The sequence below is a fragment of the Zonotrichia leucophrys genome, chromosome 14, assembly GCF_028769735.1.
Source record: "Zonotrichia leucophrys gambelii isolate GWCS_2022_RI chromosome 14, RI_Zleu_2.0, whole genome shotgun sequence".
In the NCBI taxonomy this organism is placed as follows: domain Eukaryota; kingdom Metazoa; phylum Chordata; class Aves; order Passeriformes; family Passerellidae; genus Zonotrichia; species Zonotrichia leucophrys.
Window position 1 is genome coordinate 9,652,759 of NC_088184.1, and position 26,334 is coordinate 9,679,092.

Below are 26,334 nucleotides of genomic sequence, written 5' to 3' on the forward strand. Positions count from 1 at the left end.
GGGATTAAGAAGCATGTTTTTCTGATAAATTACTTTTATTTTTCAAAATTGCTTCAGTTTAAAGTCACTTTTCCATACATTAACTAGCCACAACAATGACATTATATTTTTAAATTAAATAATTTTCTAAATAATATTTTAGAAGGCAAATACTTAGTACTCAAACATAAACAACTTATAACTTTTTTTTTTCACTTAAACCCAAAGTGAAACTTGGCAATGTAGGGAAAAATGCAAAGGTACATTATAAAGCTTATTGTATGCAATCAGGTTGATTGTTGGAGATGTAAACACTGACTATTAACAGGAAAAATCTTGATACAATGCAGAGAAAAATACAATCCTAATAATTCTCTAAAAATACATGTAATAAAGTTATTTATTTGGACAAGATACTGTGCAAGTTATGCAAAACCAATTATGGTAATTAATGCAACACATGATTTATGCTTCTCCCACAGTGAATGTATAAACCAGAAATCTCTAATCACATACTGGAAAGATCAACAGGTTCTTTTTTTAACAGTAAAGCATCTTCAATCTTCATTCACATTTGGACTTGGAAACAGTGCTTTCCTTGGCATTAAATACCAAATATATTCCTTAAATACGTGCAAACATAAGTTTTACTTCTACAAATACAGTACTGAGACCACACCAAACTGTTCATCATATAAAAATAGCTTCATGTGGAGTCACACACACAGAGGAGAAATGAATGTAAACTGTCCAATCATGATAAATAAGTCAGGAAAAAAAAAGCTTTTTCTTGAGAATAGAAAGTGATTTCATGTTGGAAAAAGGGATGGATAAATCACTTACTCAAAATGAAGAGCAGAGCTTCATCATTCTGAACTGCCATCTGTGTACACTGGCAAACTCCACTGCTGTCAGTACAGTTGTTTTGCATTCCTACCACTGTAGAGTCACCTTAAGACCTTCCTTTACCTTCTACAGTAGGAGAGCATAATTTGCAATGATCTGGAACAGCCTCCAGAGCCCTGTCCCTTGCAGCCTCCTTAGGAAGGCATCTGTGTCCCTCACCTGCCCCAATTTCAGTTCAGCTGAAGACAGAACACGATTTCCCAGTGCCTGCAGTGACAGTTCAGAGCTGAGCCCCACTGAGCAGGCCTGGGCTCTCCAGTGGCTCCCTGAATCCAGGGGTTCTGCTGCCTCATTAACACACTGTGAGAAAAGACAGCAAAAACTGGCCCTGCCCGCTAACTGCAGCCTAAGCAGAGTTGTGCAGAATTTGATTTTGCTGCTGGGAGCAAGAACAGCCTGAGCCAAGTCTGTCCTTAGACATGGAGCCCTCCCTGAGCAGAGCTCTGTGCCTGTGTAAGGGCTCTACAAACAGGACCAGCTGTGTTTGCCTGCATTCATTCAAATTGAAACAACATTTTCATCTGTGCTCAAAGATGAATCTCAAGGACAGTGTGCAAGATGTGTGAATATGAGAGAAATGTAGGGAGCACAAAAAATAGAAGTAAATGCAGTGATCATGGGAGCAGATATTCACATTTGCATGGTGTGTAGCAGCTATGACAAAGGGTCAGAAATACATTATGGTTAAAAACCTTGCCTGCTTTGACAAAAGTATGAACTCTATCAAGTCACATTTTACACAAGATGCATTAGAAGGATTCAGTACTTAAAATACCCCATTGCAAAATCCAGTTCAGTCAAACATATTAGTAGCACAAAAATGTTTTTCTCTCCAAGCAGTAGACATCTATTTCTTTTCCAACTATTGCCTACTGCTTGTTAGCAACACATAGATGGCAACAATTTAACAGTTAACAGAATTTCTGTCCAACTCTTGACTTTCACTGACCATCAGAGGGGTCTTGGAGTGTTCTGTTTTCCCTTTACTCTCCTCATCTTCTCCCTCCTTTGGTGCTGTGGGGTTTTCCTCTGCAGTGTCAGGCACAGCACCCCGAGATGCTTCTGTTGCATTTCCTCTGACTGTAATGTGCTCCCACCCACCCTGTGAAAAAGGGACACAGAAACTCAAAAGGAGAAATATCACCCTGTCAGTGCTGGATGTGATGCTTTATGTGCACTGCTATTGTTCTATTTGTTCATGAGGAAAGTAATCCTGCTCTGAATCAGAAAAAAGGCTCTTTGTAAAATGAAACAAAACACAGCAAACCTCCCTGACAGGGAGTTATAGTGGCAAACTTGAGGATTGTTTTTTATCACATTGAGAATTGAGATTAGTAGGGTCAGGCATTCATAACAGAGCCACTGCAGATGTTCCACCAATTTGAAAGGTGGCAAAACATTGAAATAGCCTTTCTCAAAACATTGAGAATATTACAGGGTACAACAATGAGGAGTATTCATGTGCAGACTAGGAAGGAATCCACTTTCTTTTAAATGGCTCTTACTCCACTAGTTTTTTCATTGTAACTTTTAAATTACCTATTTAAAATGAATACTTATCAAATGCAAATAAAAAACTTCCCAGCTATGACTGCACAACCCATTATAATAACTTCATTATAATAAACCTGGAGGAAAATATCAGTTTCCTACAGGTATATCCAAGCTTTCCCATGCTGCCCAGCTGGGCAGGATGGCACTTCCCTTTCTCTGTGAGCCTGCAGACATTGGGATGTACAACTTGAGGCTGCTGTGTGCCCCCAGCACTTACCCCAATACCATAATCCCAGGAGAGGCCTTTGGGCTCCAGGGGCTGGACACCAGTCCGGTGGCAGACGGTCCCACAGCTCAGGCTGTGGCTGCCCTGCACTTTGTCAGCTATCACCCACACCTCAAGGAAGCAGAGAGAGGCAGTCAAATGTGCTGCTCTTCCCAGATGTCAAATCTCTGTCTGACCCCTTTCAAAAATCAGGCTTTTTCTTCAATAGGCTGAAAATGCTTTCATTTAGGCAGAGAGACACTCAGACAAACTATAGAGCAGTGTTGTAATTAAAACATTGCCAGATAAGACTTGGCAGGAAATAGATTAAATATATAAAAGCCTTTTTAAAATATATAGCCTTGTTAAAAAAATGGGAAAATATAGTGAGGCTTTTTACAGCAGAAGGCTTGGCTGTATCACTATTCCACTGGTATGATTTTTTCTCTTTTTATCATATTCCAACATTTAGACCAACATTTGTATAATGAAGTTAAACAAAACTAAGACTGAAGAACATTGAATTATTAAAGTATATTCTACATAATTTTTAATAAACTCATGAGATACAAGGAAGCTTAATACACACCTGGTCCAGGGGCCCCACAGACATTTTACGGATATTGTTGGAAACGTGATCCCAGGTGGATCCTTGAGGGTAGCTGGGAGTGATTCCCTGCCTGTACCAGAGATTGCCTGGGAAACAGAGAGTGCTGGTTACAGCCCAGCATGGCTGCTTGTCTGAAGTGCTGCCAACAACATCAATAAGGAATTAATTCTTTCTGAGTTCCAGGGAAATGCAGTTTTGGCTAAGGCGTTACAGAGATGGACAAAATGAAGCTCCCACTTTGGAATTTGTATTTCTGTAGTTATTGCTTATAAAAAATAGCAAATCCTCTGTTGTAAAACTTCTTAGGGAAGAATGCTCATATAAGGAACTAGGCACTAGAAAACAAAATGAGATGAAGATCCCTGAATCTGTTGTTAAAGGCTTGTTTCTTGTACAAAAGATGCTTCATGATTTATCTGCTTTGGAGTCCAGACAAAACCCAGCCATGCAATTCTCTGCCATTCATCTGTGTCTTCCCCCCCCAGAGCAGATGCTGGATTGTTGTTACCCAGAGCACTGTCAGATACAACAGCCAAGCCTTCAGAAGCAGAACTTAATGCACTGCTACTCCACATCCTTCAGTATGAAATATTGCTCCCTTTGGAGCACCAGTATTCATCTGTCCAGTTCTAACTTAACCTCTTCTTTTTAAATCACTCTGGTACAGACTGATGTACTTTTTGTAGCACTGACTAATAGTTTTTTAAATCCTTACCATTTTTATCCAAGACAAACACAGATGTTCGTCCCACTGAGACTTGTTTTAGCTTCTGTTTTTGAGGTGAAGGGATATGGTACCAACAGTCACCTAAAGGTCACAAATCTTGAGTTAAGCATTGCAAAAATAGAATTAGGTATGGAAATGTCTGCAGCTGAAATCCATTGCTGTGCAGGAAAGCTGTGAATGACATCACACTTCATATATTTTTAACAGATTAATTTTTACAAATGAACACTTTCAATTACACAAGTGCATAGCAAATGAGCTGCTATAATTATTGCATTATTTGTATGCACTGTTTTGCACAGCCATGGGAAAGGCCTCTGTGAAACAGATTGGACTTTTTCAGACATGGCAGTGGAGCAGAGCAAAAGCCAAAGTCCGAGTTCTTACCTGCAGGCTTGTTTGGAGACACTGAACCCCGGTAGAAGGCAGAACCATCTCTGGCAATAGCCCACACTTGGTAAAATGCTCCAATGGAGATGGAAATGAAGGGCTGATCTGTTCCCACGTGCAGCCAGGATGTTCCCTAACAAATCATGGGAAATTAATTGTGAAGCAGTGCTTAAAACCTCCATGACAAAATATTGTTGACTATTACCAAATGAGAAAAAACCCACACGGTGAAAAATGTTCTGGAGAATAAATCTTACATAACTTTATGACTGAACAGAAATGATCCTCAAAGATATTTGGATATACAACTCTTTGAAACTAACTAAGTTGGACCATGGCCTTTTATATTAAAATCACTGCATTTTAGGCATCTACATGTCTCTGAACAGCTGGACTAGAGTCTTCTTTTTTTTTCTTTAATTCCTCACAAAAATCAGCTGATACAGGATTTCATATTCCAGACACAGTATTCCAGTTCTCAGTGCTGCACAGCCTAACAGATCAGGAAGGAAAAAAAGAATTAATTATTTTTCAATTTCTTGTAGTTTTTCTCCAAATTCTACTAAAGCATTTTCTTTGATGTTTTTCCTGGTTTTTATCCTACTGATATTGAGGTCCTAGAGTGGGACCATGCTTCACAGAGTCCATTCCTCAGCAATTCCTTTCAGTGGGATACACCTGTTATCAACCATTTCAAAAAACAAACAAAAAAAGAAGAACTAAGCTGCCAGGGCAGAAAGTGGAAGTAAAATGCTTCATGAGGAGATGGCCAGGAGCTGAGAGAGGCTCCTGCAGGTGGTGTGGCACAAGCTCAGGTGGATTATGCAAGAGAAGCACTATTATAAGGAACGTGGGCAGCAAACTGTGCTACAGCTGATGGACAGGCATGTGAAAATCTGGGACACATAGGGATGAAAAATCACAAGGTGCTTTGAGAGAGGGCTCTGTGTGACTGTATGTACTTGCATATCACATTAAATACATCAATAAGCAGTAAAAACAAACAGGGAGCCTTACAGCTGGATTTTGCTGTGTCACTCCAAGCCTGCAGAGCACGTCTCCTTTGTCACTGATTGCCCACAGTGCTACTGATTCTTCATCGTCTGCATCTGAACTGGGAATTATGGAGATGTCCCACAGGGTAACAGGAGGCACTTCCAGCCATGGCCCGTTGGTGACTATCTTACATTTTCTGAAGCAGAAAAAGCCCAAACCTGTCAGAAGTATGTACTTTCTATAACTGGTTTCCCAGTTTATTGTTGACTTCCAGTCCTAAAGTTTTTTTCATTAGGTAGTGCTTTTCATTAAATATTAGTATTTTTAATTTGAAAGAGGTTTTTAACAATTAATTAGGTTTTTAAATTTGAGCTAATTTTGATTTCTCGGGGTTTTTTTTAAGTTACTTTATAAAACCAGGACCACCCAAGAAGTCTGCAACTGGTGCTACACTGCTCCATCGCTCTCTCAGACTCACTGGGCAGCAGCAGGATTGTAAGTTCCAGAGAGAGCTCCACACCCAGCTCATTCCTTCCTCTGTCTTGGTCAAAAGAATAACTTTACAATTCTTTTGTGGTTGGTCTGTTAAAAAGGTTATGTAGCATCTTGAGGTAGGCAGAGGTAAAGCAGCTCTAAATGACAGACTTGGTAAGTCATGCTGGGACTTTGTGTACTTCTTCTGCGGAAACTGCACCAAAGTAGTGCTGTCAATTATTATGTTAGACTCTATCCTCACCACAACAATTTCATGTATGAATAATGCTCAAAAAACATCAGGACATTCCTCTGTTTTCTAGTTCTGAAAAACCACATCCAACCCTGAGCCAATTTGTTTTCAAATTTCAATTGGTAGTTAAAACAAGAGGAAGTATTTAGACTAGAGAGTATTTCTAAGTTGCAAATTTTATTTCAATAATAATATATTGATTTACTGGGTTTGTTTTGCCGCATATCCTGAAATAACACTTTTGATACTCCAGAACCTCACTCACTGCAGAGCTTTTTGTACAGGGGGCAAAATACTTTGTAGCACCAATACTAAACCCAGCAGTGTGTGAGTTCACGGCAATTAATTAGTACAGCTATTAAATGCTCTAGTATAGAAAGCACAGAAAAGTTGGAAAAACAAGGAATGCACAGACTTCCTCAGCTTATAGAATACAGTGGCAGTTTGCTGTTTTCTGGGTTCCACCTGGACATTTCCTCTGACTGAAATGGAGTTGGAGTATCTGTGGCCCAGCATTCAGTATGTGGAATTCATAAATTGAAACTATTAATATAGAAGGCCTATTAGCAGCAGTTACAAGTGATGTAATATATACTGAGATACCCAGTGCCTACTATTCCTCAATCATTTACCATAAGGAAAATCAGATATAGAGAAGAACTGTCTGACTTTATTATCTACAGATCCCACAAAATCCAAGAGGGTAACTACCCATAGAGACTTACAATTAGATACATAATGTTAAAGGTCATCAGTTTCTCTGCTGGGTTATTTATTTCAGGTTTATTTACTTTTTCTTTTGTTGATTGGGTTTTGTTGACAAGACTCTTGACCTCATAACAAAAGTAGACTTAGTGAGCAATTAGATTCAACTTCAAATCTTATTTATATTGAGGTTCCTCACCTGGCCCAGCGCCTCCGTCGGACAAAGTCTTTCATTGTCTTGTGCCCATGGTAGGACCTACCAAAACAGATTTAAACAATGTTCATGAGGATGTCAGAGCATCTCCAGTGTCAGTGCCAGCCTGAGAGCACTGCCTCCATCTGCCCACCAGGCACAACTGCTGATTTTAAAATTCTTCAAGTCACAGTTTGCCAAGTTCACCTTGCTGCCCTCCCTCCCTGCAAATATCAGCATGGCCACAAAAAGGGGGAAATGAGGCAGTGTTGTGTCTCTGGCAGAGGGCAGTTAATGTGCAAACCAGAAACAAGAAGGAGTGAGGACTGGAGCCTGGGATTTGGCAGAAGAGGAGTTTGCTTACGCTGGGAAGTCAGCTGCATACTGCCAGCCCTCCCGGTCCGTGCCGCCCGCCGGGCTGAAGTCGATGTACCAATCTGAGACCTGTGGGCAAACAGGGACACTGGCAGTAACAATCAACACCTAATGCATCATGAACACCCCTTCTTCTATTTACCTCCCCCTTTTGGAGAGCAATGACTTGCTAGAAACCTTCTAACACTTGAAATACTTTTTAATTTTTTACCCAAATCTTTTAATTCAGCGGAGGAGAAAATTATCTAAGTCACATTAAACAAACACCTCACTAAATGCTTAACATTCTTTTGACTATGGAAGATTATTGCTAGCTATTAATGGGAAAACAAGGTTAAATGTTACAACAAATAACAGAAGAAAATCTGGGCCCCTTGAACTCAAGTCTTATATCCTACTTCCTAAGCCTGGACTTTGTAAAAAAATTTGTAAGCCAAAACTTACCCAAGACCACTGTGGAGAAGGAGGCTTGGTATTGGTCTTTGTACATTCCTGCAGGCCAGAGGCATCACTCCACATGTATCTGTCTGTGGGCAGACCTCTGTGGTGGTGGAACAGTGCACAAGGAATGCAAGGTCATTTACAACAGGGAGTTTAAAAGGCAAGGGAAGAAAAGCCTTTTTGTAGCACTTTCTGCTTTCACACACAAAACACTGCCATCATTAATCTCTATTTAGAAATATCATGTGAGTGATGAGCACAGTGGGAAAGAATCTGTGCAATTGCTTCCAGTTATAGCAAACTTGAGGACCTTGTAAATGTTTTCTCTGTAGAGTGATATTCCTCACTACCATATAGAACTGGAACGTGAATGCCATATAATTGGATATATATTTTTCTATACTTTTGGTCAAATATCCTATTCAAGGACACAGTGTATTTAGCACAATATGTACAGGAATATACAGATCCTAATAACTTTTCTGTCTGGTCTTAATAGTGAAAGACACTGCAAGTAGGCACACTTTGTGCAATCACAAAGCACAAATCTGTAACACTTTGCCATAATGGCATTTTGACATTTTTGATAATTACAAATTAGAAAATTGAGAAATGCTGCTCCTGCCATCACAGGTTAACTATGAATGTTGGAAGAGACAGAAGACAGAGTAAGTGTAATACAGTATTACACAGTAAGTGTAATAATTCTTCCAAGCTAGAACAAAGCCCTTGTTTCATTTGACAGTAGTAGTGTTAAAGTAAATAAATGCAATAAATGGAGTAAATAACCTGCTGCTGTATCCAGTGACAGGGTTCCACCGTTGGTTCTCATAGATGTAAACACATTTCACATCTGACTGTGTGTAAATGTTATCAGCACTACTGGCCAGTCCTGTGAGAAATAAACAATGTGGATTAGAATAAAGCCAAAGCTCGAAGACATTACATTTTAAACTCCATCACTGCCAAGCTGTACCTTGGATGAAGCCTCCTCCATATCCACCAGTGTAAGCCCAGGCTGTGTGGTCGTAGCCGATGCCCCACACCACGCCCCGGCTGTTGCTCTCCACCAGCCGCAGGTGCCCTCCCACCTGGCGCCAGAACCTGCCAGGAAGGACACTGCACTCAGCACCACATCCTGCAGGGATGCTGCTTTCCCACCAACAACCCCATGATCTTCAGCACAGGCAACTGCTCTGCTCACTTGTCCAACCACTGAGCAATCTCTAAGTGAAAGCAGCTGCCAGCTGAAAGCATTTCCCTCTGAACAGCTCCCAAAAAGCAGATGGCATTGTTCTGCTTGAGGAGTTTGCAGTTCCATATTGCCACAGTTGTCATAAAAACTGTCAAGAAACTGCTCCTGGACTGCAGTGTCTATGGAAGACTGAGAATTTCGGATTTCTTGACTCAGATAAAACTGAATGCTCAAATTATATTCTAATTACAGCGATTAAATTTACTTTCAGTTTAGGCTATCTCTTATGACATTAAAGATACAATTTTAAAAATTGGGATCTCAGTGAGAAAGGCTTTTGAAATCACAAGGATATCTCCAGCATCCAAGAATTAAAAAATATGATTTGGTGAATTTCTTCACATGCAATCAAGAGTAGAAAGGCAGCCATTAACCCTGTCAGTGAGAGACATCTGCAGTGTACTACACCCACCAAGAGCCCACCAAAGCCACTGAACTGACAGGACATTCTTTGCTGGATGGCATCCCATGCAGAAAGAACAGCTTCAGAAGCCTCTTACATTTGGTCACATGGCATCAACTGGGGTCCAGCCTCCAGCTCAGGACTTGGCTCACTAACAAAGATGTCTCCTTTACAAGTGACTGACCAAATGGCATGGTGAGAAGGAGGGCCTTGAATCCGTCTGCTTTCACAGCAAGACATGTTCAGCAAAGACAGCTATAAAACAAGAAGCAAAAAAAGCTTCCATTTGCAGCGAGAACAAAAATTCCCATAGAGATGGTCAGTACTGCAAAACAGAATTTTACCTCTGTACATTCTTGCCAATCATCAAAGTGAATTTGCAGGTTTTTCTCAAAAGGCACTAGAATTCAGTGGTTCAGAAATTATTATACAACCACTGGGACTGCTGTGGTTTGCAGGAGCTGATCAGGATGAAGCATCTCTCAGGTTTGCCCCTACTCCAGTGTATCTATGCCTGTCTGCCTGTACAAAAGACTGCAGCAATGAAAACAGAGAATGGTTCTTCTACCAATGCAGACGAACACAATAACTTCATTCAACTCCTATTTCATTCCTACCCTAATCTATGTCCAGAGATAGGAAGAGAATGTAAAGCAATATTGGTGTTGCTGTGGATAACTGCAGCACGAGAAAGCAAACAGGCTTCAGAGGAGATAACAAGCCTCAGGTGCCTTTAAATAAGATTGATCAGATGGTTTAAATACCTACACTTAAAAACCAGATGAGTAGCCCCAAGAGTTTAAATGTAATGCTGACATTCCAGAGACTGGATTCTATGTTTAGTTGCAGATACTGCCAGCCTGAAATGAGAGATGCCCAGCATTACCCAGTCGTGCATTTCTTGCTCTGTTGCGGCTGCCAGGCGGATTGGCCATCGCTGCTTCGTCCTCTCAGGTGTGTACAGGGCAAAGGAATGCTTGGCTTCATTCAGCACTTCAACTATTATGGTCACTTCATTCAGGAACACATGGATGTACTAAGACAAGAGAAAAAACACCTGTGACTAAGGCAAACCTTCCACAGAGCCAGCATTTTCACACTTCTGGTCTACAAACAAGGCATTCCTGCCAAGGACAGCAAAGAATCAATTCTTGGCGCAGAGGGAATGAGACTCCACTTCCAGCCTCCCCCTACCTCTGATTCCTATTGCCTGCAGGCATTAACCCTACTTGGGAAGACTCTATCCAGCCAAGCTGGGTTCTTCACAGTCAAGAACACTTTGAATTTTCAGAAGAATTCCTAATTAGTGCAGAACTGATAGTTTAAGCAATGTGAGTGGTTTGTGACTGGGTTTTTCTGACACAGCACTGACACAGCCCAGAAAAACTTGGGGTTTGCTGGTACCTGGAGTTACCTTTGAATTGGCTGCCAAACCTCAGAGCAGCAGGTGCCATAGTCTGCCTCCTTAAAGAAACTGTTTCCCTTTCAGAGGCTTCCCTTTGCCAAAAGCAGCTCTCCCAGGGGCCTGCAGCTGAACACACCTTTTTCTCCTCGTGGTACATGTAATAGATGAACAGGATGCTGTCACGCATCCCATCACTCCCCGTGAACTGCTCCAGTGCTACTCGAACATCCATCCACTTATGAGGCTTCCAGTTCCTCCACCACTGCAAGGCTCCAGTTTTAACCCAAACTGACTGCAAGGCAAACACAAAAGGAATAAAGAAACTGCATGACTCTTTTTCTTTCTCCCAAATGCTGGGTTTGTGCCCACAAGTTGTGTCTGCTGCAGGTTAGTCTGTATCACACCTTATCACACATTCATACACCTGTATCACACATTCCCATATGGAAACAGTGGATAAAAAGATACTGAGTAGCACATGTACAACAGTAGTAACATTTTTACCCTGCAAGAATGCAGTAGCACACAGGTAATAACTGACTCAAGTCTGCTCTTGTTATAACACAACCTCTCTTTGGAATTTAAAGGTTTTTGATATAATTTTTTTAAACATGATCAAACCCCAGGACTCCAAATGTTTTTAATCAAATAATTCTAGATGTCATTTGGCAATTAACAATGAAGGGACCAACAATATGAATGAATCTGAAAAGAGCCAAGGAGTCATAACAAAGGGAACATCAAACAAAACTGCTGCTATTTATGTGCTGCCATTGACGTTTGCACCATTTATTTACGCAAGTTGAATTAGTCCTAATGGCCACAGAGAGGGAAGCTCACCTCCTTGAGTCACTGTTTCAATTAAGATGCCTCATCTTGTGGTGGAATAATTCATACAATGTTCTGCTGTTGCAACCATTTCTCTGAGGATTTGAGGTCTCACAGTACCCAAATAATGCTGATCAATGCTTTGTTTCTTCCTCAACAAAACTATCTGATAATGCTTTTAGATGAATACTGCTGCTCCATCTTTGACAAGCTGTTAATTTCCCACAGGGAGCTCAGACATTAATAATCCAGGAAAGTTGTCACAGACAGAAATAAGGGCAAGAATATAAAGCTGACAGTAAGCTCAAATCAGTATGTCAGAAATGTATTATTGATTGCCAGATGTGTTTAGAAGATAAGAGATAAATGTCCTCACTGCTTACCTGCTCAATAGCCTGCTCATAGTGCCTGAAATTCTCCAGTTCCCGCTTTGTCCTTTCACTGAGCTGCTGAAAAATCTGCTTCCTCCAGGCTGCTGTCTGTGCAGGAGTGATGGACAGGGACAGAGACTGCACAGATGATGACAAACCTGGGACAGAACCAAACCCAATAAACTCCAGTGAGCTTTGAGCACAGTTCTGTGAAAGGTAATACACGGTGCTCCTTAGAACACCAGACTGGAGCAACCCAGTCTAACACCATTTTAATAATAATTTGGAATCAATGTATTACAGTCAAACTCTGTAAATGATTAATAGAAAAAGGATCACTAGATAGATTATATAGCTTTTAAAGCCATAACCTTGTAAAAATGAGAGATTTGTCACTAAACTGTAAGATAATTAGATAATATACTGCAAGATAATTAGATAATATACTGCATCACCAGTTAGACTGTTAAATACTGGGATGCCACAGTTCATGGTTTATTTTACCCATTTCAGTAGGAATGGCAGAGTGAAGCAGTTATTGCCAGCATCTGCACCTCCCAAGAGAGCCCTTTTCACTCCTTCCTGTTACTGCTCAGTGATATTATGTGTTTTGCCTGAAGCTGCAGTTTCAGTACAATTAAAAATGAGATGGAGATCCAGCACAGATTACTTTATGAAATTGCTACAGGAACTCAAGAGAAAATATCAGATTTACATTTATTTATCTCAAGCCCAAAGTGCTCTACAGCTAAATACTGCAGCACTATGCTCAGACATGAACCCATTAACAAACTGCAGTAAGAGAAAGTGGGTTAGCACAAGTGGCTTTGCTCAGAAAAAAACCCAACATTTTTCTTAAAGAGCATACTGAGCTGTGAGTGGAACTGGGGTGTGCTGTGGTGACTGGCCAGTACCTGATGGAGCAGTGAACCACTTCAGTGGGCTGTGCAGATCCACCAGGCAGCCTCCCCCAGACACCCAGGCCCACAGCGGGTGCTCATCGGCTCCGTACTGGTCCTCAGCTGCCACCGAGAAGGCGCCCAGGGAGGAGAGGCTGGATGTGTCTGCAAAGCTGCTCACAGACAGCACTGGATGCTTCTGAGCCTCCTTCAAGTCAATGTTTATCCACTGCAGTTCTGCAGAAGGATTTGGGTTTGCAGGAGATTTATTCATTTCAAGGTTATCTTTGCCATTACTAGCTGAGGCAGCAGTGGCTTCTCCTTGCTCAGAGTGCAGAGGATCCACAGGCAGCTGTGCAGATGTTTCAGCCTGGCTGGCTGGGCCACTCCCAGCAGCTGCAGCTCCCAGCAGGGCAGGGCTGGCAGGGCTCGTGGGCAGCTCTGTATCAGAGGAAGGATCTGCATCACCCTGAATGACCGCGCTTGTTTGGTTCTGAATATCATCAGTAAAGAAACAGCCAGCACTGAAGGACAAATAGATAATTAATTATCATCCAAAGCATTGTAAATCAGCACAGGCCTTAGATTGCACACACACAGAAACTGACTTAGTGTTTCACTGCAGGAGAGAAACAGCAGACTTCTCTTTTAAATGTCAAATTGTATCATCAGAGGAACAAGTCCAACACAAACCTGGCAAACTGGTCTAGTAAATCTGAAACATAGGAAGGAATTGTACTGATCTTTTCAAACAATTGGTGGTGTTGGCTGCCTACAACTCTCAGGAAAACACATCTCATTTTCTGAATACAAAATAACAAATGGGATTTTTTAAAGCCCATTATTAACTTTATGATTTGTCTTTGCCAAAAGGAACTTCTCAGCACACACTCTGGCTCAAACAAGTCAGATCCATTGGTATGTGTGGTACAGCCTAGAGGCCAGCAGACAGGGGGAGTAACTGACTGAACCTCCCTAGGAAAAGAAACATACAGTGACACTCAGGATAATTCCTAAGTGGAGTTGACACTCCTTCATGGTATTTCATAAACAACATCTTCTCTTACTAGAGACTACTTCCAGATAGAGCTAGTAAAGCCAGAGGAACATGCTTTACTGCAAGCATGCAGTGAATTCCAATGTGGGAGCTTCAGATTCTTCTCTGAGTGCAACAACTGCTGCTTATTGTTAATTTTAATGGCAAAAATGCAATTTCCTTTTGGCATACATAATTTTTAGAGATGTCTTCCCCACTCCTCCTTGTCTGTACCCCTTGCATGTAAAGAAATATCTCCTAGCATTGAAACCCTTGCTGTACAAAGTCTTGAGCAGGTATTTCATGAAGTACCTGAGCAGACTTGTTGAGCTCCCAGTCTGAGATCTGTCACTCTCCCTGCCAGACACAATTGCCTTCCACGTCTTCCCACTGAGCTCACTTGGTGTGACACCTTGACGGAAATAAATCGCTCTGTCATCGCAGCCGATTCCCCAGACCTAGGGAGGAAAGGGCTTGGTGAGGGAAGTGGCTTGCAATGCAGCAGGTATCAGATACAAGAAAGGTGCAGTGGAGCAGAACTGAGCACAGAAAACTGCTGGACACAGAATTTTCCTTTTGTGTTCTTCCTTAATGCTGACACTGTAGATGCAGAACAAAATTCTGTACCAAAACCAGTCTGCACCTCCCTGTGCCATACAAGACGTGCTGGCTGTCACCTTCAGGTCACAACTGCAGAATTCAGCCTCTTTCCCTCCCAGCAGTTTAAGCCCAGGGTCCCTTTGTCCAGCCAGCCCTACTGGCACTGCTGAGAGCCCTCCTCACTGTGAACAGCTCCTGCACTAGAAGGAACATGCCCCTTAGAGGTAACATTCCTTTAGAGGGGAATGTAAATATAAATACTCTCTCAGCTGCTCCCCTGCTCTCTTACCTGGTTGTTTAAGCCTACAGTTACCATCATCATTTCTCCAACCATTTCAATCCAACTTGTCCCACAAGGATTATGTGAGTTCACTCCTCTTCTAAACCACACCTACAACAACAACAGAAAGTAAATTTTTGTCCTTCTGCTCTAGCAGGAATTTAGTTTCTTTAGTGGATTAGTCTTAACCTCTAAGACTGACTTGCCACATTGTCTTAAGAAATCAATTACTTCCTTGATTCTTTATCAGATAAACAGTTCACCCAATAGTACCCACATTGTGTGTCCACCTGCAGCCAGAAAAGCCAAAAAAGGAGACATTTTGTAGGACTTCCTGTGGCAGAGTTAGCTTTTATGCTCTTGGAAAAATACTTTCTATTACTATCACCACATAGGCTGGTTTTGATCACTCTGAATGGACTCCTAAATAGTGTTCTTACATTCAAACCCTAGAAGCAGAGCTGCCAGAGGGAACTGTCAGGAGGATGTCTTTAGCAGTACAGCTCTTGACTTTACCAATCTGAAAGTGTCTGTGGGCTGGGCACCTGGAAGAAGTTCCCTGTGTATGTAGCATGCATCCATACAGTCACAGCAGCAAGCAGCTCCCTTAAAGCTGTTGGCTGAATCCCATAACGTCAGGATGCTTGACTGCCCTGTGGCAGATCTGAAGGAAAATGCAGCAGCCTATCTCCATTTATTACAGTGGATTTATGTGGCAGATGGAGCAGGCTGGGCACAGCCTGTTACCATGGCTCAGCTGGCAAGTATTGACTCACTAAAGCAGAGAAACTCAACAGAAGTGCTGCACAAGCACAGAGCTCAGGCCTGGCTTTGAATTCAGTGTGAAGGAGCAGGGAGTGGGACTCCATCATCTTTATGGGTCCCTTCCAACTTAAGACATTCCATCATTCTAAGTTAAAACTCTGGTAAGAAAGTAATCACACATCCACATAAGAGATATCTCACCTAATTAAATACCAAAACCCCCACATTAAAAGACTGATGAAGAGGGAACAGTTGCAGTAGGAAGACATGCAGGAGAGTGTAGATGAGAATACTCCCCCTGCTGCTTTTGATGAAAAATTCAGTCTTTGTGGAAACAGGAGTCACTTCAATTTTGATGCTTAATATTCCTTAGAAGAGGCTCCTCATCCAATCCCCACCCACATCTCCATCCACCTGCCAAATCTGTCTGACTTGGGTTTAGAAAATTCCTTCCAAAAGAAAAGAAACCACAGAGTCACAAACCACAAAGCATTCCCATAACAGCAAGGGGAGCCAGAATTCCCCAAACCATGGGGACAGAGAGTTCAAATCACCAATGCTTCCTGTGCAAGTTACACTCCTGTTTGAGAGCAGCAGACAGGGAAAGGGAAGGAAAAAGCAAAAGCAGACCATGAGCCCTCTTACTTTTCTGTCCTTTGTGACACACCACACCACATCAACACCCACAGAGACGTGCATGATCCCATTTTCAGAGCTTGGAGACTCCACAGTGCTCCAGGAAACTCCTGCAAAGACAGAACCCAGAAGGCACTGTAGGTTAGTTTCTTATCCAACACTACAAATCAAAGGGGTTTCCAGCCAGATTTAAGAAATTTTACCTTGAGGGTTATTCCTGTCAATTCCTTCTCTCACAATAGCTTGCCCTTCCCAGAGAGTTGCCCAGAGGAGGTCATAGGGTCCACAGCTGATCTGCACAACTTCACCAGGAGTGGTGACTAAGGACCATGTGGAACCTTCTGGATTGTGATGGCAGACATTTTCTCTGTACCATACCTAGACACGTTTAAAAAAACAAAACCAATTAAAATAAGGAAAAAATATCACTACAACAATGAAACCATTGAGACAAGAGTAAAGACAAACTGGAAAGAACAGCTCTCCTTTAACAAGAGGATTGTTTTATGTAGTGTATGGCACTCTGACCTTTAAAGGTATGTTTTCTTAAATGTTGATTATGCAGTTGAAGCTATTTCCTTATGTACTAAGGGAGGAGGCTGTTCTACAGAGCAGCTTTTGTCATGGAACTACATCTGGATTGGGTGCAGTAACCTATTGCTACAAGTTCTGTGTATATTTCAACATTTAAACCACTTCAGTGTATTTCAGGGCATGTTATATAAACCTAGAGTGAACAAATACATAACAAAAATGTTACTGTTAGCTGAGAGCCTGGCCTCACTTTCACTGAACACAGCTTGTCACAATATGGGGGAAAAATTCCATTCTCTGTGCAGCCTTTGGTGACATTCAGCCATTTGTTAGTCTTGGACTGCAATTTTCTGTAGATCACAGTCAAAATAGAAAGGTCAAACATAGAAAGTATCCTGTGGCAGTCATATAAATGCTCCACAGCATGACTGCTGAGTGCTGAATCTTCGTTTTTAGGAATACTTTATTTCCCTGGGGACTTCCACTTGGGAAATAAAAGCATTTTACAGTGGCAGTCAAGTAAGGCTTTACACTGGGATGCTTGTCATGTATTACTAGAAAGTATGAGCAATAGGGAGTTTTATTTTAAACAATGTAAGCAGGATTGCTTGCCTCTCCAGGCTGTGCCATATGTGACTGAAAGCTATGGTTAAATAGTATTACATTCTGAGACCACAAGTTAGAAAGTGTCTAGACACAAAGGAATATTAGATACATGCTGTATGAAGGAAGAAAGAAGGAAGAAAAGTAAGAGTCAAATCTTCACAGGATTGAGCAAAAGAGGAGACCCCATGGAGGCTTAAAACCAACAACCACAGAGAAAGATATATAGTTTTCAATAGAAAATAAAATGAAAACATGTCAGAGCTGGATGCCACATTGCTAGGTCAGGAGGTGATCACTTTCCAATCAGTGTCTTTGCAAACCATTTTGTAAACTCTTGAATCATCCCTGTCTCTCCACCCCAAAGGCACAGCCCAATGCTCACCAGAACCTCTGTCAGGCTCCTTCTCCTGGTTCCCAGCACCACAGTCAGCATTCTGGGCATTTTTCAAGACATAATACACTACTACTGAGACCCAGTTTTTAAGGTTCACCTGTTCATAGAGGTTAAAGGCTTCCATAAAACAACAACCCTAGAAGTACTAAGCCTTTCCATTTACAACACAAGTTGTTACATAATGTAGCCCCAAAGCAGCTTTTCATCCTCTGCCAGATGCACAAGCAGTGCATTTCCTTACCAGTGTAAGACAATAACAACCCTGCCTTGCTATACAAGTATTTTCACTCCTTTTAACTAGTAATTTTATTAGAAAACTTAGGGAACACACACATACCCTTCCTTGCAAAGAAACTGCCCACACGGAGAGGCGGCCGAGAGGCTCGTCCGTGATCTCCCAGCCTCCGATGGAGATGTCATTGAAGGGGTCTGGCAGCTGGTCTGGTTCATCATGGGACACGATCTGCAGCAAAGGGAAGGAAGGTTGGAGGAGAGGAGACACTGCAAAAGGCTGGCTTGGCTGGTGGCATGACCTGTGTCTTGCAGATTGGTTCTGTATCACCCCTAGAGTGGCTGAGCAGGGAGATTCTCCCTCTCACTCAAGGCCTCCATATGCAGAGAGGGGAAATGCTGCTAAGGCAGCATGGAGAAATCTGTGTTTTGCACCTTAACTAAAGGAAGTTTTTATTCACAGAACAGTGCATACAGAATTAGAAAGCTGAAAGATCACAAATTACAAATTTTGAATGTTCTTAGAATGGAACAACAATTATTAAAGAACACTTATTCACACAGATAAAGCATGTAGCTTGTGAATGATGCAAGGCAGGTACCACCTTAAACGAGAGTGCCTTGTCACAAAACCAAAGGAAGTTAAAAAGTTGATCTGAAATTTGCAAAGGAGCTGAGCATCCATCTCTAATTGCATCACATAGGATTTGGCACCTTATTACCACAGGTTTCCATGAAAAGTCCCAGCCTGCCATTTATGCTTACAAGAATTGCAAGTTGGAAGTGGAAGAATCCAAGTCTAGCTATGACTTCCAGAGAAGTCATAAAAAATTAACTTCCCCGCACTTCTAATTGATTATTTCAGACAATCCGTTTATTTAGTATGTAAAAGAGATCCAGAACCTTTGCCCAAACGTCCCGTGATTTGTATCTCCTGTATCTGATCCATCTCCTGCGTCTGACACAAGAATTCCATCTCTTATCCTTTGTGTAGGTGCTGGGGAAGTCTATGGCATAAGTCCAGCCCTGCAAACAGAGGTTTCCTTGTATGAAAAACAGGATCAAGGGAAAGCTTGAAGTCATAACTCAGAGCAATTCTGCACAAGAGTCACAGCACAAGTCACTCTGTGTGTCTCTAGAGCCCTGATTAACAGATCAGCTAATTCCATGAATGATTTATGAATCATGCCCAAATTCCTCTGGGTGATATACACACAACAAACAAGACAATAAACATTTTACTTTCTTCATATAAAGACCTTAAATAACAATGGCATTCAGTTGCCAGGATTTTGTGGCCTGATCAAAAGTAAAAAGCTTCTATAGAACTTCAAAATTCTTCAAACAAGATCCTTCTTTCTGTTGTATTAGAGTTGAGCTATTTCCCAGAAAGAAGTATCTATGGCAAGTTTTATTTTTACAGACTTTTTTACACTTCTATAAGTTCCTTCCATTTTACAGAGTAAGGATTCCCAGAATAGATCTCTTTTTGGTATTGTTCACCTACCCCTTTCTCTGTTGGTTCCCCTCCAATATTTTCATCCACATACCAGTCAGACTCCCACTCCCAGTGTGGTGAAGGCAGTGTGAAACTATCGAGCTGCTGGTGTTTTAGCCCGCTCACATCACTCCACTGCCAGCGGTCACTGGGCAGTAATTTCTCACAAAAGCCACCAACTGGATTCCAGCGCTGCCAGAAATAATAAATAAGGATTTTCTTTGAGATCACATTATCTCCTTGCACACCTACAGGGAGTCATGACATGTTTCTTATTTTCTGCAGTAGAAGAGGAATAAATTCCTGGGGTGAATGAGAAAGTGCTCACTCCATGAGCCCCTCCCTGACACAGCCTTTGGAGGAAGCTTTTTTAAATATCAGAAAAGGGCTGACTGCAGAGCTTGTCCCAACCAAGTCATTTCCAGCTACACAAATAGGACCATCTGATGCTATATTTTACCAGGCACTGGGTTTTTTCTTTGGTGATGTATGGCACCATGACACTGCAGCATTAGGGTAATGCTGCATGGATGGCCTTGGTATCTCTAATCTACTCCCAGAGAAAGATGATTCATATCTTGTCTGCACTAGAAAAACAGCACTGCCTCTGCCAGGAACAGTGGTGAGAGAACTGTATCAGCAAATCTCCCCTGGATCTTATATTTTTTCCCTAATCTGCCTTGAATCAGTTACAGAAGTGATAACACAAGGATTTTCACTAATACTGTCATTTTTTTCCCTCCCACACTCCTACATACTATAGAAATACTGTCAAAATCTGTCTTGTAATACTGTCTTACATTTTAGGGCACATGGAAAATGAGTGGTGCAAAATCTGTCTATAATCTTTACACAAAATATTATTTGCTGTTACTAGAAATCTGGCTGAATTGCCTTGCACATTATCTGCAAACTACTTCAGTTTAATTTCTTCATTGCTAGCTCTTGTAGAGTATTTCTTTTTGTGGTTTCATTACCTAGAACAAACAAAATGAGAGTTTTAAAGTAACAAATAAAATTTTAAATTTTGCATTTTTAAAGAACATGTTTACACAATAAAAGGAACAAACTTAAATGGCTGAAAAGCTGTATCAATATTAAATATTATATAAAATTAATTTGTTGTACTTTTGCCCATGCAGGTAAGTTAATATATCTTCCCAATTTATATTCATTCTATTACCCATTAGAAATCAGAGAAGCATGCTGAAGAAAATGCATCCATTTTCTCTCCCAATTAACTTTTTGTTAACTTATAACCAAATTTGATAAATTTCCTTTAAAATGCTGTTTAAAAGACATTATTTTGAAGTGCATCAGATAGAAAGGATGACCTTAACACTTATATGCAAAAAAGTTGGAAACATTGTACTTTAATGGAAAGTTATGCCTTTATTAGAGAAGTCTTTGGAACACTAAGTAGCATTGTTTAAATAACAATATATTTTTGATAATATATTATCAGAATATATGATCATATATACTATATTTCTGATCTTAAAGTTACATGGGACATTTTCTTAAGGGGATTGTGTATTTGTCACTAAGGAAAGGAGAAATGGAAACCACTCAGTGAAAAGGGTGAATGCTGAGTCTGAAATGGCTCACACAGAACAGGCTGGAGTTCACACTGGCATTGTTTTTGCTAGGAACAGGGAAGTGTAACTCCTTTGGGAATTTAAATACTCCAAGAATAACCCAGTATTTGGCACATATATGTACTCTTCAGAAACTTCTGATAAAAAATGAAAACAAATAAAACTGATCAATCCTCCTGTGATAAAAACACACGAGACAGCTGATGCAGGAGGTGCTGTCAGCCCAAGCAGTGGCTGTGTGAGAGGTGCTGTACCTGCCATACCTGGTTCTCATAGGTTTCCTCCTGGTATCTGATGGGAACATCTCCTGAGAACACGTAGGTGTACACCTGGTGGTCACAGGCTATTCCCCAGCAGCACTGTTTGACAGCAGAGACCCTCTTGAATTCCAGCTGGGTGTCCTTGCACAGCTCCCAGTACTGGCCAACAGTGGAGAGAGTGTAAACCCTCCCAAAAATGTCAACAGCCCACAGGAGGGAACTGGGCATGGCCATATCTGAAAGGCAAAAACAAGGTTATTGCTGGAAATGATGGGTACAAAAATGGATCTTGAATCTACTGCAGATCAGTCATGCTCTGAGCCATCATCAGTCAAATTAAATAAAGATGTAAGGGATGACTTTTTAAAAAGAGCCTGTGCAAAGCGGGCAGCCAGACCTCTTTGTCAGAGCTGTGCAGCCAACACCTCTCAGATGTCCTGAAAAGCCATAAGAAAGATCTTTACCAGACCTTTCTACTGTGCATGCTACAAAAGCTCAGAAATACACAGGACAGCTCTGGCAGGCTGGGGACAGACATCAGTTGTGAACTGGGATGAAGCAGCACAGACCATCCCACAGCAGGCAGCTCCACTCCCAGGGTCTGGTAATGCTGCTGGTGCTGCACACCCTGCTCATCTCAGCTCCACAGTGCCCTGACATCCCCTGATCCTCCTTCTCAGCCTCCTCTCTGTGGAACAACACACCTACACTGGCACAAAGGCAAGGATGTGAAAGGGAGCTTCTCCAAAAGCACACATCTGGATTTAAACCATGGACATCCTGCCTGCCTCTGCCAGGAAAGCTCTTTCAAAGCATTCTGGAGCAGATCCAACTGCAGGATCTTTACACGTAGGTGTGATGAGTTTAAGAGCATGGTTTGGCAGCAGAGACCTGGTTGAGTTCCATTCTGGGTCTGTCACATAATAACCTGTCATTTTCTGGGCACTGCAGCCCTGCCCTTCTCAGAGGGGTGAGGCAGGTGCACATCAGTCCTTTCAGAAGTCAAGAAAGACCAGAGTATTTCTGTCACTTGACCTTCTGGGTGCCATCAAAACAGACAAATTTTGATAGTTCTGTATGTTTGACAGTCAGAATTGCTAATGAATGTTTTGAACTTTGCCTTCAGCTTCTTTAATTATGGAGTAGGGAACTGGGAGAGGAAAGGAGGAAAGGGGACTCAGATCCAACACAATAGAAGAGGAATTCTTGCTTGCAATGAGTGTGGAACACTGCTGCTTTGCTGTCAAATGGCAACTCTGCTTTTAATACAAGAGCCTAAGGAGAGCTGCCTGCCTGCTTTCTGATAAAAGAGGTGGCACACAGGGACTGACTTGCACTCTCTATGTGAATGGCAGTGGTGAAACTGTGGAGAATCTCACACAGCTGGGTCAGTGTCAAAGAACAGCACAGGAAATTCCCCTGGGATCCCAGGGAGAATATATCAGGAGTCTTTGCTTCATAGAATTGCTGCTGCTAAGTACCTAAAAACCTGGATCCAACAGGTGAAGAACAGGTAACAGTGATAAGAAAACACATAGTAGCAGAGAATCAGTGATACCAGGGGAAGGTCATGAGCAAAATTCTCCTATTAGTTGTAGCATAACTAAGATGAATCCTCTGGTTTTCAACATTTCCCCTCTTTGTTGCTGGGACTTTGAAGGCATGAATCTCTGTCTGCTCTTGGATCAGCCATTTATCTTCTGTATATCCTCCTATAATGGAGTACAGATGGACATAACGTGGAATAATGCAACAAAGTGAAGAGGAGGTGAAAATTAGTGTGGGTATCACTGGGAAAATAAAGGCCGTGAAAATAATCCTTCAGTATTGGCATTTAAAATTCTCCAAAACAGTGTTTACAGCAGAAGACAATATTATATACTTTATCTTAAATAACCAGAATACCAGAGAGTCTGGAGTGAAGGAAGCATTATAGATAATGCAACAATGACAGCTACCTAGCCAGGTAACAAAGAAAAGTGATGCTTGGGTCTCTTAAAGATGGGCAAATATATAAATGAAGGCCTGTACCTGGAATGATAGTCCAGGCAGGCAGGAAAGTATCTGGAAAGGTTCAGGAAAAGGTGATGAAAATTCCGAAGATTACGAAGTTAAGAAAAACATAGATGGGACAAATAAAATAATGCAACTGGTTTAAAATACTTAAGGCAGCCAAGACAAGTGAGAATTTCTACACATTCCTTCATCTGAACATTTGAGACAGTGTCTGGGGAATCATGGGAAAATCCCAAATGCATTTGGGATTATAAACTTTAAAGACTTCACTTTAGGCCCCTGTGCACTGGCTGTGCTGCAGAAGATGAAGACAGATACTGCCCAGTTTTGAAGGATTCTCAGTGCTGCTGATTTATGTGCTTTTCAGTGAAGGCAGAAGTTGTCAAGTAATCTCAGGGGCCTGGAAAAAACCTGATCTGCTGAATTATTCCTCATCCCACAGCTCAGCCAGGTAATTTTGGAAATGCTTAAATGAAGAAAACATATTGGTAATTAAAATTTCCAGTGGCCTGGCGTATCACTGATTGCTACAGAATTAATGAAAAATATCCCAACTCCTTGCACATAAAAGCAATGACGTTCCCGGGAGAGCAGGGCCCTGTCCCCGAGTTCAGGCCGTGGCGGTGGCAGGATGTGAACCACCCCAAGACTGGACGCGTTCCGAGGCACACCGCGCACACATTTCTGCTCGGTGTCACACGAACGGAGCGGGGACTCCTCCGGTACCCCCGTCCGGCCACGGCCGCGCCGCTCGGAGCCCGCGGGGATCCCGGAGCGCTCCACGGACGCGGCAAAGCGCGCACCGCGCCCGGCAGCGCCGCTCGGGGCCCGGGCATTAAGGCCGGATCGGCTCAGGAGCCGTGCGGGGCTGCGGCGCCGCCGGCCGCGGGCGGCCCCGGGCTGGGAACAGCCCCGCTCCTCTGGGACGGCCCCGGGCCGGGCACTGCCCCGCTCCGCCGGGCTGTGCACAGCCCCGCTCCCCGCGGGCTGCGGCGGAAGGCGGGCGCGGGGCTCCTCCGAAACGAAGCGCCCCAGGCGCCCCCCACGCCCTCCCCGCGGGGGCTGCGCGGAGGCGCCGGCACCTCCCCACGGCTCCGGCACTGCTCCCGACGGCGCTGGAGCCGCTGGGAAGGGCGGCAGGGGCCCGACCTCCACCCACCCACCCACCCTGCCCTGCCCGGCCCGGCCCCGGGCTCGCCCCTCACCTGCCTCCCGCCGCCCAGCGCCGCTCCCGGCGGAAGGAGCCGCCGCGCCCCGGCACGGCGGCCCCGCGGAGCCGCGGCCGGCGGGGAGCGCCGCGCCCACACCGGCTCCGAGCGCCGCCGCCATTGGCGCGGGCCGGGCGCGTCACGGCCGGGGCGGCGGGGCCGGGACCGCGGGGCTCCGCCGGGGCCCGGCTTGGGGAGCGCCGGGGCGGCTGCTGCGGGAGCTCAGGGAGGGCGACAGAGCCGAGCAAGGGACTGGAGCGGATCATGTGAGGGAAGGCTGAGGGAGCTGGGCCTGTTCGGCCTCGAGAAGAGACGACTGAGAGGGAACCTCACCCATGTGCAGAAATATCGAAAGAGCTGTCAGGAGGAGGCTCTGCTTGGTGGTGCCGGGCAATAGAACGAGAACCAGCGGGCAGAAACCGATACAGGACGTTCCACCTGAACATGAAGAAGAGCAACTTTCCCGTTCAATGACCAAGCACTGTCACTGTTTGCCCAGAGAGATGTGGAGTTTCCTGCACTGAAGATACTCAAGGACTTGTCTGGATGCCGTCCTGTGCCATGCACTCTAGAACAACCCTGCTTCAGCCAGAAGGTTGAACCATGAGCCACTGTGGTCCCTTCCAGCCTGACCCATTCCGTGATGCTGTGACCCTGAGGAAGGGCTCGTGCAGGCAGAGCCTGTCCGTCTGTCCGGCTGCTCCGAGTGAGCCGTGGCTGCAGCCGGAGTGAGGGAATCCAGCCTTTGCCTGGAGTTGCCCTTTGCCACCAGTAAATTCCCTGCCCGAGGTGTAAGGAAGGATTGAAGGCCTTTCCTGTCATGATCTAAGGCAGTGCAGCAGGAGCACAGTAACAATCCTCCCTCTCTGGGCATCACCAAAGGCGCTGCTTAACATTTATTGCAGGATATCACCCACTTGCCCTGCTACAAACAATAACCTCCCTTTCAAACTGCTTGTTTGTACATCCCAGCTTTTGCCATCAGATGCCATTTCATTTTGAAGTGAGGCAGAACATCTAACAAGATAGGCAAGGACTTTTCAGGCCTGTCCATCCAAATATCTGAACCAAAAGTATCCCAGACCTTCATATGTCTTGCAGGCCAGTACAGGAGCTGAAAAAGCATTGCAGACCTCTCTCAAAGGGAACTGGCTGATCTCTCGTGAGTCTTGCCTGAGGAGTTTCTACTTGCTGGTTAAGGAGAATATGTCTGCCTTGCTCTAGTCCTGTGGGCTGTGGGTTCAGATGGTTTTGGTGTGCAGAGAGTTGTGGTTTGGAGCATTGATGCACCCATGAAATTCTCTAGAATGATTCCCGTGTGAAGCAAAGCTATCCAGTCTGGGTTGTTTCCTGCTGAGCTCCCAAGACATTTGACTCACTGCAGTGGTTTGGTCCCTTGCACAAACTGGGGCCTACCTCAACGCAAAATTTTTGCTCTCTAGTAGTGTTTTGATGATTTGATCATTGTAGCAAAACATATTTATCAGACTAAATACAGTTTAGATCTTAGAAAATTTGCTTTGCAAGATTTTCAGTGGATGTGACTGATACAATTGATGTGTACTCAAACCTGTGGCCACTATTAGTAGAAATAAGATTTTAGTTGTTTTCCATGGGAACTAGATGGCAGAAGAATTTATGGAGCATTTCCTGGGTGCTGGAAATGCTTCCACATTAGGAACGTGAGTTTCAGAAAGCAGATG

General features: G+C 43.2%; 1 protein-coding gene across 1 annotated transcript; it reads right to left on the minus strand.

Annotated features, from left to right (window-relative positions):
- Positions 1-24,755, minus strand: TECPR1 (tectonin beta-propeller repeat containing 1). Its single transcript, XM_064726335.1, has 25 exons — positions 24,629-24,755; positions 21,411-21,643; positions 19,559-19,741; positions 18,955-19,077; positions 18,158-18,283; positions 16,490-16,664; positions 16,296-16,396; positions 14,895-14,996; positions 14,318-14,463; positions 12,985-13,493; positions 12,083-12,228; positions 11,008-11,163; positions 10,353-10,502; positions 9,564-9,721; positions 8,785-8,912; positions 8,598-8,700; positions 7,812-7,908; positions 7,357-7,436; positions 6,999-7,055; positions 5,389-5,563; positions 4,369-4,504; positions 3,970-4,062; positions 3,234-3,340; positions 2,657-2,776; positions 1-1,987 (listed from the first exon to the last, which is right to left on the minus strand). The coding sequence occupies exons 1-25, from the start codon at positions 24,750-24,752 to the stop codon at positions 1,790-1,792; spliced, it is 3,726 nt and encodes a 1,241-aa protein (XP_064582405.1). The 5' UTR covers positions 24,753-24,755; the 3' UTR covers positions 1-1,789.
- Positions 24,756-26,334: the final 1,579 nt, after the last annotated feature.